Consider the following 16176-nt stretch of genomic DNA (forward strand, 5'->3'; position numbering starts at 1 on the left):
TTGCCCAATGCATTTCAATGCCTTTGGGGAAATGACTTTGTGTAGTTATAAAAGAACACGAGAATGCAAGACCAAGTCATTTCAATAAGGTTTCGTTAGTTACCTTTGATCCATATTTACGCCTAGGTTTTTTAGGTCTATGTGTTGTAAAAAAATACTTGGCTAAGCATTGAACAAAACATAAATATCCGCACCCACTGTCTCGCTGGTTGTTGTTTCTTTTTATTATTTGCAGAAGTTTCTCCATCCAAATAGGACCAATTTTCCTGCTCCTGCACTTGGAGCTGACATCACTTGCTTCCTCAGCCGAGCTTTTTCAGTTGATGTCGACTGAGGGCCGAGTGACAAGAACTCTACCACGACCCCCAAAAGATCAAACTTCCACACCGCTCTAGTACACACTTCGATTTCCTATTGATCAGTGTTTGTTACATTACTTGATTCGGACAAGCCATTACACCACCAATTAGGCTATTTGCATTAGCCTACCTGGTTTACTGCATTGCGAACACTTCATATCAAATAATACCAATCTTTCTTGATGGAGCTGATTGTACCAGATGAGATGGAGATGAACCACAGATTTTGGGACTTGGTATTAACTTAGTTGGTTAGATCTATGCTTGTGCTTTTCAATGATAGCAAATCTGTTGAAACTGAGCAAGAAATGAATAAATGAGAGACAATTAATTATCAGTTCAGTTCAGTTCAGTTGTTTTTTTATTTCTGACCATCATATCAAAACAATACACGTCAACATAGCAAAGGTCGAGAAAAAGGTAGAAGCGACATTATCGTGATCACGCAGGGCGTGAACTGAAAGACGATCGATTCGTCATTGAAATGCATTGGGCAAGAGCTTTGTTGGGCGGCTGTCTTCAAACAACGATTCGCTCATATATTAAACAAGATATAAAAATGAAAGTTAGCACTTCAATAAACAGTAACATGTTCTTTAAATTAGATTTAATTTAGATTGTTTATCCTTTAAAATGAAGTTTTGATGATGGTTTGCATTTGGTCAAGTTTAGGTAGCCACTAGATGGAGCTAGTAGTATTTTGGGACTTGGTATTAACTTAGTTGGTTAGATCTATTCTTGTGCTTTTCAAGGATAGCAAATCTGTTAAAATTGAGCAAGAAATGAATGAATGGGAGACAATTAATTATCGTGATCACCAGGGCGTGAACTGAAAGACGATCGATTCGGCATTGAAATGCATTGGGCATTTGGCAAAAGCTTCGTTGGGCGGCTGTCTTCGAACAACGATTCGCTCGCATATTAAATAAGATATAAAAATGAAAGTTAGTACTTCAATACACAGTAAAATGTTCTTTTAATTGGCTGTCGTTTAATGTTTTTATCATTGCAAATAAACTTTTGATAGTGGTTTGAATTTGGTCAAATTTAGGTAGCCACCAGATGGAGCTAGTAGCATTGTGGGACTTGGTATTAACTTAGTTGGTTAGATCTATGCTTTTTCTTTCCAACGATAGCAAATTTGTTGAAATTGAACAACAAGTCAATAAATGGGAGACAATTTCCTTCCGGTGTGTTTTAGTGCATTTCCACCCCGCACTTCCTCCTTCATAATAGTCTATTCCAACGTTTGTGACGTATTAGGACGTCATGATTTTGTCCGGTTGACCAACAGGCCAACAGGGCGTCTTGTGAAAGAGCACCCAAAAAATTTGCTGTGTATTGCTGTAATGTTGATTCTAACCTTATTTTCATTTATTCTCAAACGATTTTAAACAAGACTGTTACTTCCTAGCAACCATTTTAAATCTAGTGATATATTTTGGTGATTCCAGTTATTTTTTCATAGTAAGCTGTGGCAGCATTGGCTTTAAGTTGTCAGCTTTTGGAGTGTTGCTTGGATGGCTTACAATTTTTGGCTTGTAGATATTTAAACCTATAATGTAGAAAGAACGTCACAAGTCACTTTCACCAGGGAAGGAATTGTACATTTGATATCAAATTTGTATATTTGCACATGCTGGCTGACGATAGATATGGTCTGCAATAACACAAGCACTAGCCTAAAAAAATCCTAATTATAAAAACCTTTTTGCACAGAATAATTGCTAACAAAAGCAGCACTGTATGAAATTGTATTACGTATGTCTTGTGATGAAAGATTGTCTTGATTTGAAATTCAGGAAATTGTTGGAAGTGATTACTGAGCATGGGGTAAGCTCATGTTACTTTCATTAAATGTGAAAAACTATTTTAAATTTTTTGTGCTGTATTTACTATAAAACAAGCTAAGAGTATAACATTTATGTACAGTAGGGGTGTAAAGTATAAACAAGCTAAAATTTTCAAACTTTCACTGATCCTTTAGCTAAATTGCAGTAGGCTAGCCTATAAAAGTTAGAACTACGGTACTGTGACTTTTGAAATAATTTTAAACCTTGTGCATAAGCAGAAGAGATTCTCATATATCTATTTATAAGTTACATTACAACCTTACTCTGATGCTTGTCATGGAATGGTACAATTCAATATTGAAAGGATTGTGAGACACATGCCTGTCAGTAGCTAGAGACAGGCGATACTGATGTTTAGTAGTAGCTCAGCAGGCTAGTAAAGCGCTCGACTCAAGATCATGCAGCATCGGTTCGCCTCTAAGAGTGTGCGCTTGAGCATTTCATTTCAGGGTTCTCTCCATTCAGCGACACCTAGTTTTCCATTTTATATTTTGGATAACACTTCAACAGCAATCAGAAAACTTCACTCTGCCAAATCTTGGTAACCGGCCCTGCGTCAAAAGCCTATGTTACAAGTATGCGATACTAGTACTATCAGTCTGTATAACCTACCAAAAGCTTTGTCAGTCCAAGGATAAAGACGCTAAAGATTAATCCCTTACCCAGCTACTTCAAAAACCACAATTAAAATTATGTATATACTCTGTATTTTGAATGCCGGTACGGTATTAATTTTCATTTTTCTAGGGAGATCCCTATTTTCACAAGCAATGCTCATGTCTTCAACATTGATCCAGTGTCCAAGAAATCATGGATCGCCACCAGCCAATCATCTGCTCAAGTCAATTTCTTTTTTGACTCTTCTAGAAAAACTTACAGAATAATTTGCGTCGAAGGCTCAAAGGTTTGTTGTGAATTCTTGTGGCCGCAATTTTTGTACTTAACCAGATATATACTGTATGATACATTTTTCTTGCTTATTGTTTTCCTTTCCTCTACAAAATGTGAAGCATAGTATATATATATGCTTATGTGGACCTAGATGTAGCATTATTGGAATGTATTTGTATCAGAACCATTTCAAATTGTAATAACATTGCACTTGCACACATGTGCATCTAAAATTTATGCAGATACAGCATATCAACTTTTGCATAACATTTCTAATTGCCAAACAGCTTTATTTATATCTTTGAATTTCAGTTAGCTGTTGTGCATTAAAATATTAATAACAAACCTAAGCTTTGATTGACCTTTTTATATATGTCATTAATGATGCAACTTCACTCTATTTTCATCAGGCTATTATCAACAGCACTGTAACTGATGAAATGCAGTTTATGAAGACATCAGCTAAGTTTGGCCAGTGGGTGGATGTACAAGCCAATACTGTCTATGGGCTGGGATTTGCTACTGATGCACTGCTTAATACTTTTGCTGAACAATTTGATACTATTAGGTACCATACCATACTGTATGTCAAAGTCTCAAGTTTTCATTTTGAATGTGTATTTGATATTGAATAAGAATTTTAAGCCAAAAAAAGTTCTGAAATTTACTTATTTGAGGTTTATACAGTATGAAAACTTATCAAACTACTCAGTAAAACATTTTAACAGCTTTTTGGGTGAACTTGCTTCCCAAGAGCTCACAGCTACCCCTCATTTTGGTACAATGGTTTGTCTTGAAAATTGATTATTTTTTAATTTTGTACTAAAATATTCGTTTTTGGCTTATATGGTTGCACGTATGGTATGTTTTCATATTATAGCAATGCATTCTATTTGCCTCAGAAGTCACTTAAAAGCATTTCAAACGCTCAAGTAATAATAAGTACGGTACACAGTGTTGATGTTGGTAAACTATAACCAACAAGCATGTCCAAATTAAACATATATACTGCTTTAAAATAACTTTTTTTAAAGCATATAGAAAATTTGTTTTCAAAAAGACCTGTCAATTTACATGTTGTGCAACAGTCAAGTTAAGCATCAACCTGGCAACCAAACAGCACAAAGATGCAGCTTATTCAATTACAATTAGTGTTATATCCCAAAAAATTGGTATATAATATGTAAATGCTACCCATTTCGAATTACATTTGAAAATGTGCTACCGTCACCAATCACCGTGCAACTTTTGAACTAGATTTTAGCACTTGTGCTGAAAAACTAAAGAGCATTTGGAAATGCTGGCATCGGGGAAAGATTTTAATGTAAAACCAAGAGCTTTGCATACATGAACATGGTGATCATGCTTTAGCAACTTAGTTTCTCATAAGTAAATTTCACCTGATGATTTTCATTCACCAGTTTTCCTAATAGCGTTTCCTCTTGAACCTATATATACCGTTCCCTGGGGAAGGATTCGTTAAGCGTGCTGCATCATTTTAATGATTTTGCTGTTATGATATTGCACAACAAAATAAATCAATCAGTCCACCCACCCAAGTATTCGGCCTAGTTAACTATGATACATCAAACTGAACATCTAGTTCATCAACGACTATGATACTGTAGTAGTAGTAGTAGTAGCTTCATTTTCAAACATATTAGGCTACTTCTTAACCTATTGAACCAAAAAAGGCTTCATATTTTCAACCATGTATTGTTGTTAAAGCATACGGCTCGAGGATTTTAACAACCAGTGATTCAATTATGACATTGAGATTTTCACCAACGATCTAATTGACTAGCCTATACTCTGAGGTTGTCACTTCTTCAACGTGGATTGAACTTTCATCTTCAACTGTTGTTTTTTTTTTGCATATTTTTAATTAATGTACTATGTACAGTTGTACACTATCAAGTGCTTTTGCTTTCTTTCGTAGACTTTGCACAAAAGTAAGTTTTCATTATATGCTTTCCAGAGACAAAGCAAAGAACTTGCAACAAGCACTTGCTGAGAAACCAAATAATGGAATCACTGACACTGATTCTGAAAGAACCAAAGGAATTAATAAATCTGAGGTTGTAACTTTACCCAGTGTTTAATTTAAGTTAATCCATTAAACTTACGATGTTCGAGTTCAGCGTGTCAGTTCATTACGATTCAAACTCATGCTGCATGGACAAAACCATACAGAAAAATCCGTCACTGTTACATTAATTCAACGTCTGGAGACGTTGAATCAGCGGAAAATGGTGGATTTTGCTGTCTGGGGCTGGTTTGCAAAATTCCATTATTGTGATTGACAAAGCATTGTCAGTGATTTGTTCATTTTCTGTGCCACCGATGTGTGGACTGACAAAGAGAAAATTTCAAAGAAGCAAGACCAATGATTTTCATCAGTCAATAACTCTGATGCCATTTAAAGACAGATGTTGAAATGAATTATTTATGAAAAAAAGATTACTTCTGGTGCGTCAAAGTAACGTCAAATCATGTAAGCGATTGCTTTTATAATACCGTAATGATCAATGATCATGCTGTGATTATCTGACCATTGTTGTCGCTTTCTGCGTCTCATCGCTGCATGAAGAAAGTCTTCTGGTGTCCTGCTGACAAAGAAGATTGATTGAAGAACATTTTCGACTAAGCGCCGAACTCTGGTATTGTATTTGAACTTGTTAACAAAGGTGAAGTTTTACTTGTAATTTGGTTCATTCGTTTGCAGAGTTCTTCCAATCGCCAGAATGGTGATGCTTGTTCGGACGACACGACTCTAGAAGTTTCTTTTAAACAACTGCAAATTCAGAATGAAAAGCTAAAGCAAAGTCTTGCTCAAGGGTAGGATAGTTTATGAATAAAACTTAACAAAAGCCAAAATCAACATTTAGTATCTTATACTGCCCAATTGAGTATCAAACTTAGCGGTTCAGGTTTGTCGTTATGTCACAAAATGCAGTTTCCGTTTTGTATTAGCATGTGCTTGTATGGAGTGTTCATTCATCGCAAATATGCGTTGCTCTTATTGCTATTTAAAGACATAAAGTAAAAGCAAAATATCACCTTATAGCCTACAGGGTGAAAAAAAAGTCCTTGGACCAGCTTATAAACGATTTATCAATAGAAAATAAATAAAATTTTATCAAAAAGGTATCATAATGTGAGCTTACAATACTAGGAAGAAATTTCTTTATTTATTAATTATTTATCAATGTGGTCGCCCTTCACTTGGTTAACTTTTTCAATTATTTGTGGGAAGTTTTCGACTGAGGCACGTAACTCATCCTGGGTGTTGTAGCCCATTTCCGCAGGAGTGATTGCTTCAACGCATCAACACTTGGGTGAGTAACGGAACAAGCCTTTGTCTCCCATAACGACCATACACAAAAGTTCATGGGATTGAAATCAAGCAATGAGGGAGGCCACATTTCCTTGCTCTAGAATCTTCAAGGCAAGGAACCAAACTATCGTTGATGTAGCGATCTGAATTGATTTTAACTTCCTCAACGAAAATCAGAGGAGACTTCTAAGTTTTGGAGATGGCGGTCCACACCATGACAGAAGACGGTCGTAAACTGTTCTCACAGAATCTTTAATATCTGCTGAACACTTTGCATAAATTCTATCATTCTGATTATTGAACTGAGCTTCAATTGTGAAGAGTTTTTTGTCTGAAAAAGTGATCTTTTGCCATGCCTGCCTTCAGTTCTCTGAGAATCTGTGCTCTTTCAAGTTTCTTTTTCTTTTGGAGACGTGTAAGGAACTGCCGTTTTCTTATCGTGTAAGGAAACAACTGGAGATCCTTTCCGACAATGATTCTCATTGAAGTGTTGCTCACATTCATGTCTTTGGCCATTTGACGGATGGATCTGTTTGGGTTTCTCCTCACCCTCTCTTGGGCAGGCTTAACTACTTTCTTTGTTCGAGCAGTGCGAGGTCTTCCACTCCTATGATGATCTTCAGATGTACGAAGTTCCTTAAATCTATTCACAACATGGTAAACAGTGGATTTTGCAAGTTTTAAGAGCTTAATAATGATCTCAGAGTTGGTTTTCCCCGCTCGATGAAACTGAACGAAGGCTTCTCTTTGGCTCATATTAGACCTAAATTTTGAAGAGGTTAGCAAAATATTTAACATATTAAAAAGGCATATAAGTGACATTCAATAAGTTTAATCATAAAATGAATAAAAGTCGTAGGACTTTCTGTTCACTCTACGTCTTGTGATAGTTCAGCTTAGTTTGCACCAGAAGAACGTACAATGTCGTACATCATGTTATTTAACGCCAACAGTGGCGAAGAAAATATGTGTTTGTCAGTGTTCCGAAACTTAAATGAATTTATTTTCAGCGCCATGCCTTGTAGATGTAGTTGACGGAACTGGGTGTTATTTTGGCGGTATCTCTAAATACTCATTGTCGCGTTTGCCGGGCATTGTCAGCCTGTCAGGGTTGCTAGTTCCCATCGGAATAATTTTAAGGATTACGGTTTGGGTTACTATTACGGGTTAGGGTTAAGATTATGGTCCGACAACCCTTCAAAATGTCTGCTGATTCCTGACAATGCCTGACAACTTTCAAGGATTGCCAGATCCTCGAGTTTTTCCCGCCATTTGAGCTAGTCTTGCTTCCCAGTTGCGGGAAATTTTTAGCAATTGCAAGTTTTGATATTCTTGATTCCTTTGATTTTCTGTTATTTCGAATCGAATAAATACTATTTTCAGTTAAAACATCCGGCAACACTGACAATGCCTGATAATGGGTATTTAGAAATACCCTTAAGTATTTTGGTGAAATTTTGGTGTTAACCATTTGTTCTGCACTGCACTGCAGGGTTGTCAGATTAGTTGTAGCCTTCCCTTCCAGATTGCATGTCAGTTTGATTCTAATTATTCTAAAATTTATTCTAGACATTTCATTTTAAGTCTAGAACAAAATATCATTAAATACGCAGTGTACGTTGTAAATATACAAGTAGTGGCAAGAATCTTCCTGTTGAAATGAAAATATCCCTGCGATAAGATGGTGCCAGCACATTCTTTTTATGAAGTTTGTCGCCTTTGTTCGCCCCATTTTTATATCTGTGCCTGCGTACTTGTTGAAAAAGTTTGTCAAATGATTAGCAGTGTTAAACGATGTATCCTAACAAATGAACACAGTAAGTTAAAGAGCAACTGTTTTTTCTTTGTATCATTAGAATTCTTGAAAAATGTACGTAGGGTTGCCTCCTGCTGAGAAACCTTGCCCAGTTTTTGCCCGTTCGTGTAAGAGCTACCTGTAAGTTAATAGCTGTTTATCTGCTAATAAATTTCATACGAATATTACCCTAAAAGTGTTTCCAGAAAGCACTATAATCCATTATTTGAATGTAATTTTGCAAAAATTTTCCGGGGGGCATGACCTCGGACCCCCCTAGAATACGCGTAGGCTACCTTCGGCACGTTATTACCCTCCTCGAGTTTTATTGTTTCCCTTCAATGCCTTGCTCAACCCACCAGGATACGCCACTGCGTAGAGCCATATTCTTCCTACAATAAACTTCATGTAGGCTACTCTTGGATTTTTGAACTTCTTATCTAACTTCTTCGATGCAACAAAATATGAAAATCAATAAATACCGTACTTAACAATAACTACGGTGTAACAACCTCAAAACATAACAGATTAAAACTAGTAAACTTAACATACATGGAAATATAACCCAGTGTTAGTGTGCGGAAAGTCCTGTCAGCTAACTGGGTTGCGTCACATTTCTCACAGACAGGCGTTCGCGCCAGAGAACGTGCAATTTAGCAACAAAGTTTCAAACAAAGAGACGGAACTAGTGCAGAAAGTTACCCGCACGCGTTGCAGCTACTAAATGCAATGAAAAAAAAGACAATTACCGAAACAATCTAGACTTGTCTAAACAATCCCAATTTGCTTCTAAAAATTATTCCAGATTCCAGACATTTTTTTTCCCTACTAGACAGTTCGTTTTGATTCCAGATCTGGAATCAATTATTCCAAACTGACAACCCTGCACTGCAGCAAACAATGCGAAATTGAACATTTTTCTTGGCCCTGGCGGAAAGTTAAAGATTTTGTTGTTTTTTTAAACTGGAATAGCCATTTTATGTTCTCTTCCCTGACAAGCCCACCCGCTTGTTGTTATGTCACTAAGCACAACATCATCTCAATTGAATCTCACTGTTAATCAAACATAATTTGTTAGCTGCAAAAAATGCGGTTCATTGAAGGAAAGAATAAACCGTCGGCCATTAAGCCTTTTCTCGCTTTCTCATTTGCATTCCCCGATCCTCACTTACCCTACAATCTAGCCTTTTTTTCATTGATTCAACGTCTGCAGACTTTGCAAAAGAGAACTGGTTCGCTTGCTAAGCTATTGTAACTCAGTGATGCTCATCCATCCGTGGATATCGAACAAGAATTTCTAATTGACTTGAAATTATTTGCACTTAGCACTACAAGTTTAAAAAAGAAAGAAGCGGAGATAGTTGCTGCCAAGAATACGAACAAACAACTGACCACAGCACTACAAGATTCCATGGCAAGTGGTAATGAACTGTGCAAACAGTCCAACGCGTTCAAAGATGAAAACGAAAGTTTAAAAAAAAAAGTAAGTGCTAACCAACTAGGCCTAACTTATTTTGATATGATAAAATATTAGGGTGTTTCAAAATTTCACCACTTTTAAATTTCAAAACGAGTACCTTTTTTTCTGATGGAGTTTTGGCCGCTGATTACGAATCTGGCATTATTTTTTCATTATGACGTCATCTTGAGGGTGCCCCACGCGATTTTTCGCGTTTTTTCAATATCTCGAAAACTACTTGGACTAGACGTATGGAATTTGTATCAAATGATGCAGAATATACAATTTCCTATCTCTACTTAAGAGTGTTTAAAGTCGTATCTGCTTCAGAAAAAAAGTTATTTGAGAAAAACACTTTTTTATTGTTTTTACATCCATTCCATATCTATAATCTTCGAGCTATATGACAATACATTGTGACGTCAATTCGGTAATTGGTAATAACAATGGTAATTGTTTGTAAATCAACGATGATAATTGTTTGTTGACAATACGGGTCTTAAGGGATAAAAACAATTTCCAATTTGAATTTAGTTGGTCAGTTTTAAATGCAGTATAAGCAGGGATATGGCATGGTTGAGATCTGTTGAGGTTAAGTCTCTGATAGTCTCGAAAAAGTTACTTGGAAATACATTACCAACGTGTGGAGAAGTTATAGAGCACTATCATTATATTCAGCAGCTTTTAATGGATACAGACACTAAATTTTTGAAGAAAACTCCAGGATTCAATGATATCAAAGATGTAGTTATGAATGACAGTTCAATTGTGGGGAAGAGCCAGCTTGCCTGCTATCGAGTTGAGAAGTATCCATACAAAACTAAAGCAACTTATTCACAAGCTTGCTGTGGCAAGAAAACGTGCCAAGAAATTGAAACTTATTTCAATCAGCGATGGCTGGCTCGACCAGCTCTTTGATATAACCAAGTGCCGGTGTGAAATACCAGATATATTTCAAACGTATAAAGGTAAGCTGATTTGTAGTTGCAGTTTTGACCACAGAGTTCCAGAAAAAGAAATTATGTTTCTGAAAGATCAAAGATCCGTTAGAAGAATGATTTTATCTTTATCCAAAGATGCACTGTTTAATATACACAAGCTGCAGAGTGTAATCAAGCTCAAGCGACGCACCACGGCGGAAGATGATATTGAGAACCCCACATCCAGTAAATTAAGAGCTACAATAAACGGAGGCCTATCCAATTCTAAAGTTTTGTTCAATTCGTTGAGACCGCGCCAGTTCGATTTAAATATAAATTCTAATGAGAGCAACGATGATGTTTTGGAAGCAGAGACGAGTGATAATGTTAGGGACACGTCAACCTATTTCGACCTGGATTACCAACCTGCTCCCAAGCATCTTGCAGGAGGAAAAGCTTACCTTAAAAAACGTTCATTTTCGATCAGTACCAGTGACTGTGTTAAAGCAGACCGTCGTTTAGTGTCGATTCGCCAACAATCCGATCTGCAGCGATCAACTGTTGGAGAAAAAAATATTTCTGCTTCGCCAACAACTGTACTTCGAAAGCGCGAGCAGTGTCGACTTGAAGCTTTAAATCAATGTGAGTAAGAGCTGAAACATGCTAAAGCAATTCAATTATGCTATGATGGAATAATCATAAACAAAATGGACAGGTACATCTTTTTGGGACAATTTGTGGATACAGGAGTCAAGTGTGAAAAAGTTATAGCTGTGAAAACTTTTTTGGAAGGAATTTCGGTAACTTCTCAGACCATTTTTAACTGTGTTACCGAGCAAATTTGTGAGGATACTTTAAGTAAAATATATTCAGTTATGTCAGATACTACTGCATTAAACACAGGGAAAAAATCTGGTATAAATAAGTGCCTGGCCGATTTCTTCATGGAACGGCATGGTCGAGGCATCCACACATTGGAATGCTTATTTCATGTTAATGAAATATATTTCACTCATGTCGTCTAAAAAATCGAAAATCAAAATTGTAATTGTCATATAGCTCGAAGATTATCGATATGGATATAAAAACAATAAAAAGGTGTTTTTCTCAAATTACTTTTTTTCTGAAGCAGATACGACTTTAAACTCTCGTAAGTATAGATAGGAAATCGTATATTCTGCATCATTTGATACAAATTCCATACGTCTAGCCCAAGTAGTTTTCAAGATATTGAAAAAACGCGAAAAATCATGAAAAATCGCGTGGGGCACCCTCAAGATGACGTCATAATGAAAAAATAATGCCAGATTCGTAATCAGCGGCCAAAACTCCATCAGAAAAAAAGGTACTCGTTTTGAAATTTAAAAGTGGTGAAATTTTGAAACACCCTATAAAATATGGTATCTGTGTTTCAGTGAAATATCTAATAAGCAATACACCCATCTTCATCTTGGCTAATTGATGAATGCTTGTCATATTTCTGTTTATGCCCAGTACAGGCGTCTAAGCTCCTTTATTTTTCCGGCGACCAAGCATAGCTTACCAGAGCGTCTTCCCGGTGGCTAAATTCTCGCGCCCCGCAGCCAAAATGAAAAATCCGTTAAAAATTCTTGTTTTTAAAAATGCGTTAACATCGTGTTTTGCGTTCATTCAGGTAAGAACAACGCAAACAAGGCCCTGAAAGATATTTGCAGTTGTATTGAAATGCACTGCTTACGAAGTAGATTTAACGCTAGTTTACAAATCTTTATAGGTCAACGCTCAGACTTTTTGCGAAACTTTTATCAGCAATATTTCTGGTCGCGTGGTCGGCGTGTGAGAAACTTTGCCTTGTGTTTCTCGGCAGTCGAGTGTAGCAGCGATAGACACGTGTTTCGCCCATGAGGCTGGGCTCATCAGTATCGCACCACTAATTCATGCCACATAGTTCTCAACCGCTGCGTTTGTCAGTCAATTGAATCCTTTCCTTTGTGGAAAGAAAATAACTAAACTAACTGTCGCCAAGGATATGCACAGTTGAGAAAGAGCGATCTTTCTGGCGTCAGCACTACCTGACTACTCGGGTCTGCTACTATTCGGTGAGAGCCTTTTTGGTGAGAGCCTTTTTCGGAGAGTTCCCTATTCGGTGATTTTTTGAAAATTTGTTTGAAAATTATCGGGTACCGTAGCCTAATTATCATTGCCGCTTTTACATCGTTTTAACGTCGCTAAACGTTGAAATAAGACCCTAACCCGTAACCCCCTAACCCTTAACCCCTAACCCTAAAACGACAATGATAATTAGGCTACGGGACCCGATAATTTAAAAAGAAATCACCGAATAGGGCTCTCACCGAAAAAGGCTCTCACCGAATAGGGAACTCATCGAAACGGGCCATTCCGTGACTACTCACTATAGTCTAGAACAGCGTTTTGACACATGTTTTTGGGAAAAGTCTTGATGGCTAGTTTAGAGGCTACACCGGTATGGTTAGCGAAACACAATGTTTGCTGTTCTATAGTGAGTAGTCAGGTAGTGCTGACGCCAGGAAGATCTCTCCTTCTCCACAGACTTTGCCTTGTTTGTAAAAAAAAAGCGAATTCGATTGAAGAGAAAAAAGTTCCACGCACAAACGCGAGTGGAGAGAAAAGTTTGAAATGCCAACTGAAGCTGAGAAATGTTGTGGAAGCTGGCAACCAAACATGGCCAACCGGCGCATTAGTTTCGTAAGCCGTTTAACAACTTCTCGGTGGCTATGGCCGCCGGGAGTGTAGAGGTCTGCCAGTTAATAAAAGTGTAAATTAAGTGGACGGGGCGCCATTATGCCAATCTTCGTGTTCACCTTCAACATAAATATTTGAAAACACTTCATTGAAAATATTTAATGTGGGCTGGAATAAAGACTATTTAATGGCGGCTGTGGCGACTTGACTGAAGCATTGAGTTCTGACTGAAACCCCGTAGCTGGAGTAACTTGCTTCACCCCAGATATCAAATCAATCGTCTGCAGACGTTGAATAAGTGTAAAAAAGCGATTGATTTGTTGTCTTAGACGCAACAACTAACCTTGTTCTGTCCCAGGTAAAAGATCTAGAAGAAAAGTTAAGAGCGACTGCTTCGAGCGATGAACTGAATAAAATGTTGAAACAGATGGAAGTTTTGAAGCAGGAATATCGCGAGAAGTGTCAGGAATGCAACATGCTGCAGCAGCGAGTTGGTGTTCTTAGTGTTGTTGAAAAGCAACACAACGAATGCGCGAGTGCGATCAAGGTGAGGTTAAACTATGTGTGAGCAACACGAAGCGAGTTTTACCCAAACTTGCCTGCTTTTGACGCTAGCTTAAAAAGGCCAAAACAAACCTGTGTAAAACTTCATAAATTTAAACTTTTTTTTTTCCAATTTAAAAATACATCTTGAGCGTTCTTTAGAAATCGTTGGATGAAAATCAATATCTTCGACAATGTGTCGATGAGCTTCATGAAAAAATTGATGAATTGTTGGAAGAGAAGAAAGCGAAGCACACAATGGCACTAGAATGCTGTGCGCAACTAACCAGTTACCTGACCGATATGACGGAAGTCACGCAGAAGTTTCAAGAAAACATATAAGATTGAGAAACTAACTTCTATGCCGTTACAATGTCTTAAAAAGGAGGTTATTATTATCTTGGGATGAGGTATACTTCTGTTATGTTGATGTAAAATATTACAGATATTTGCGTTGTCTGTTGTAAGCATTCAGACGTTAATTATCCGGATGTATCTCCAAGGCTGTGGATATCCGCATTTACTTTTCCTACCAATTGTATCAACTGCTTAGCCACTTGTCCTAAAGTTGTTCAGTCTTGATTATGTGTATTTCTTCATACGAATATCCAAAGCAGATGTTTTGTAAAGTATTTTTTTATGCAGTTTGCACTACTGCGAGTCGCTGAAAGCATGAAAAGCTTATTTTTACCTCGGCAGTAGCTCGCTCTTTTCCTCTGGTCAAGACAATTTCAATGTGTCTCAATTTAGACCATTTTTAGCAATCCGACCGCTGCTGCACGTGTAGTTCAACCATGGTGGAATAGAGGTGTTTGTTGCTGCTGAAACATTTACATTCATTTATTTTTATCAATGCTTCTGTTGGTGCTGCTTCCAAGTCGGCACTTACGTCATTTGCACTTTGTGATTGCTGTGTCCGATTTTTCGCCGCTGCTTTGTTGCGATCGAAAAGAACTGGATCACTTTCTGTGATCATTAATTGCCCTTGTGGTATTGCTGGTTTTGAACGCGCTTTTTAAACAGTGTTTGGGCTAGGCTTGTACCAGTGAGTAGAGTTCAACTCTGCTTTTGAGTTCAGTGCACTTTGAACCGATTTGTTTTACCAAGCAGGTCAACATTTATTTTTTATAACTCCTGTTTCATGGTGTAAAAAATACTAGCGTAACATCAAGCATGGATTTTGATTTCTTCATTGACATTTTATTCGTCAAGTCACCGGCCCTCTTCAAATTTGGTTTTTTTAGTTGACTTTCAATTTTTATAACTTTATTGTGCGCTTTATAGCTTTCAGAATTGACTAAATAACAAACAAAGCAGAAGCATTCATGATTTCCAGTGAGAAACAAATAAATGGTGCTATCGACAGAAGTTCGTTGTTGTATTGGTTATTATCAAAATGTTAATTTTGTGAAGTTGTTCCTTATTTTACACTATTTGCTACAGAACAATATATTAACAAATTTGTTACGTCACTGTCTATAATAACTTTGATTTTAAATAAGTTGAGTTTCCAACCTTTGCAATGCGGATGACTGAGTTCAATTGTTTCTCTTGCAAGATTGTATGTTTGCTCGTACGTCAACGAGCTCATTTATTGTTTGTTGTAGTTTTACTTATTATGTGAAAAATCTAGTTTGACTTGCATTTACCTTATTAATACTTTTCACATTTTTATATAACAAAATGCGTGTATCTTACCTATTGTTTGACAAGTCAATCAAAGATGTCATTCTACCAAAAGCTACCTAGTTCAAATGATATTGTTCATATCCAGACAGAAAATATGTCATTTTTTACATTTATTTTACGTCTGCACACGTTGAATCAATGTAAAAAATGACTGATTTGCTGTCTGGGAGACTTTGATGAGTTTGAAGTTATGAAAATAAACTTTGTTTTCTCCAATATATACTGTATTTTCAACATCGCGAATGTAACGTATGTTTATCGTCACATAACATCAATTTAACGTTTTTGTTCTGCTGGGAAAGCTACATTTGTAATTGAAATCCCTATTTAGCTCCGACTGAACTATTTAAGTGATGACGTCAGGTGGAGACTTCAATTTTTTCTTTATTTTTGTCATTGTGTTCTTATCAATTTGCATTGCATTGATGAAATGGAGAAAAGGGATTAAAACAATTGCTGCGCGGAAACAATCGGCCACCCCCACTAGTGGGGAACAAACCGACGATGGATTATGATGATGATGATGATGCTACAGCTAACACTATTGGCAACTGATGTGTTTAAAACAAAGCTTGAAAATGTAACCTTCACTGTCTCATCGAATCCGGTTCGTGTTTTTGCCTACAA

At 36.9% G+C, this 16176-nt stretch overlaps 1 protein-coding gene across 1 annotated transcript; it reads left to right on the forward strand.

Annotated features, from left to right (window-relative positions):
- The first annotated feature begins 2080 nt into the window (after positions 1–2080).
- LOC145788400 (homer protein homolog 1-like) lies at positions 2081–14772 on the forward strand. The gene is made up of 8 exons (XM_082600168.1): positions 2081–2192; positions 2960–3116; positions 3514–3671; positions 5082–5181; positions 5829–5941; positions 9562–9718; positions 13676–13864; positions 14023–14772. Exons 1-8 carry the CDS (start codon positions 2188–2190, stop codon positions 14200–14202), a joined length of 1059 nt encoding a protein of 352 aa, XP_082456294.1. The 5' UTR covers positions 2081–2187; the 3' UTR covers positions 14203–14772.
- The last annotated feature ends 1404 nt before the right edge of the window (positions 14773–16176 follow it).

Source organism: Aplidium turbinatum, chromosome 2, assembly GCF_918807975.1.
Source record: "Aplidium turbinatum chromosome 2, kaAplTurb1.1, whole genome shotgun sequence".
Taxonomy (NCBI): domain Eukaryota; kingdom Metazoa; phylum Chordata; class Ascidiacea; order Aplousobranchia; family Polyclinidae; genus Aplidium; species Aplidium turbinatum.

What these genes read in the sequence shown, in the direction of transcription:
- LOC145788400 (XM_082600168.1), top strand. An exon ending in TTTGCGTCGAAGGCTCAAAG is followed by an intron (nt 3,117 to 3,513) that starts GTTTGTTGTGAA and finishes TATTTTCATCAG; the next exon opens with GCTATTATCAACAGCACTGT. An exon ending in GAACAATTTGATACTATTAG is followed by an intron (nt 3,672 to 5,081) that starts GTACCATACCAT and finishes TATGCTTTCCAG; the next exon opens with AGACAAAGCAAAGAACTTGC.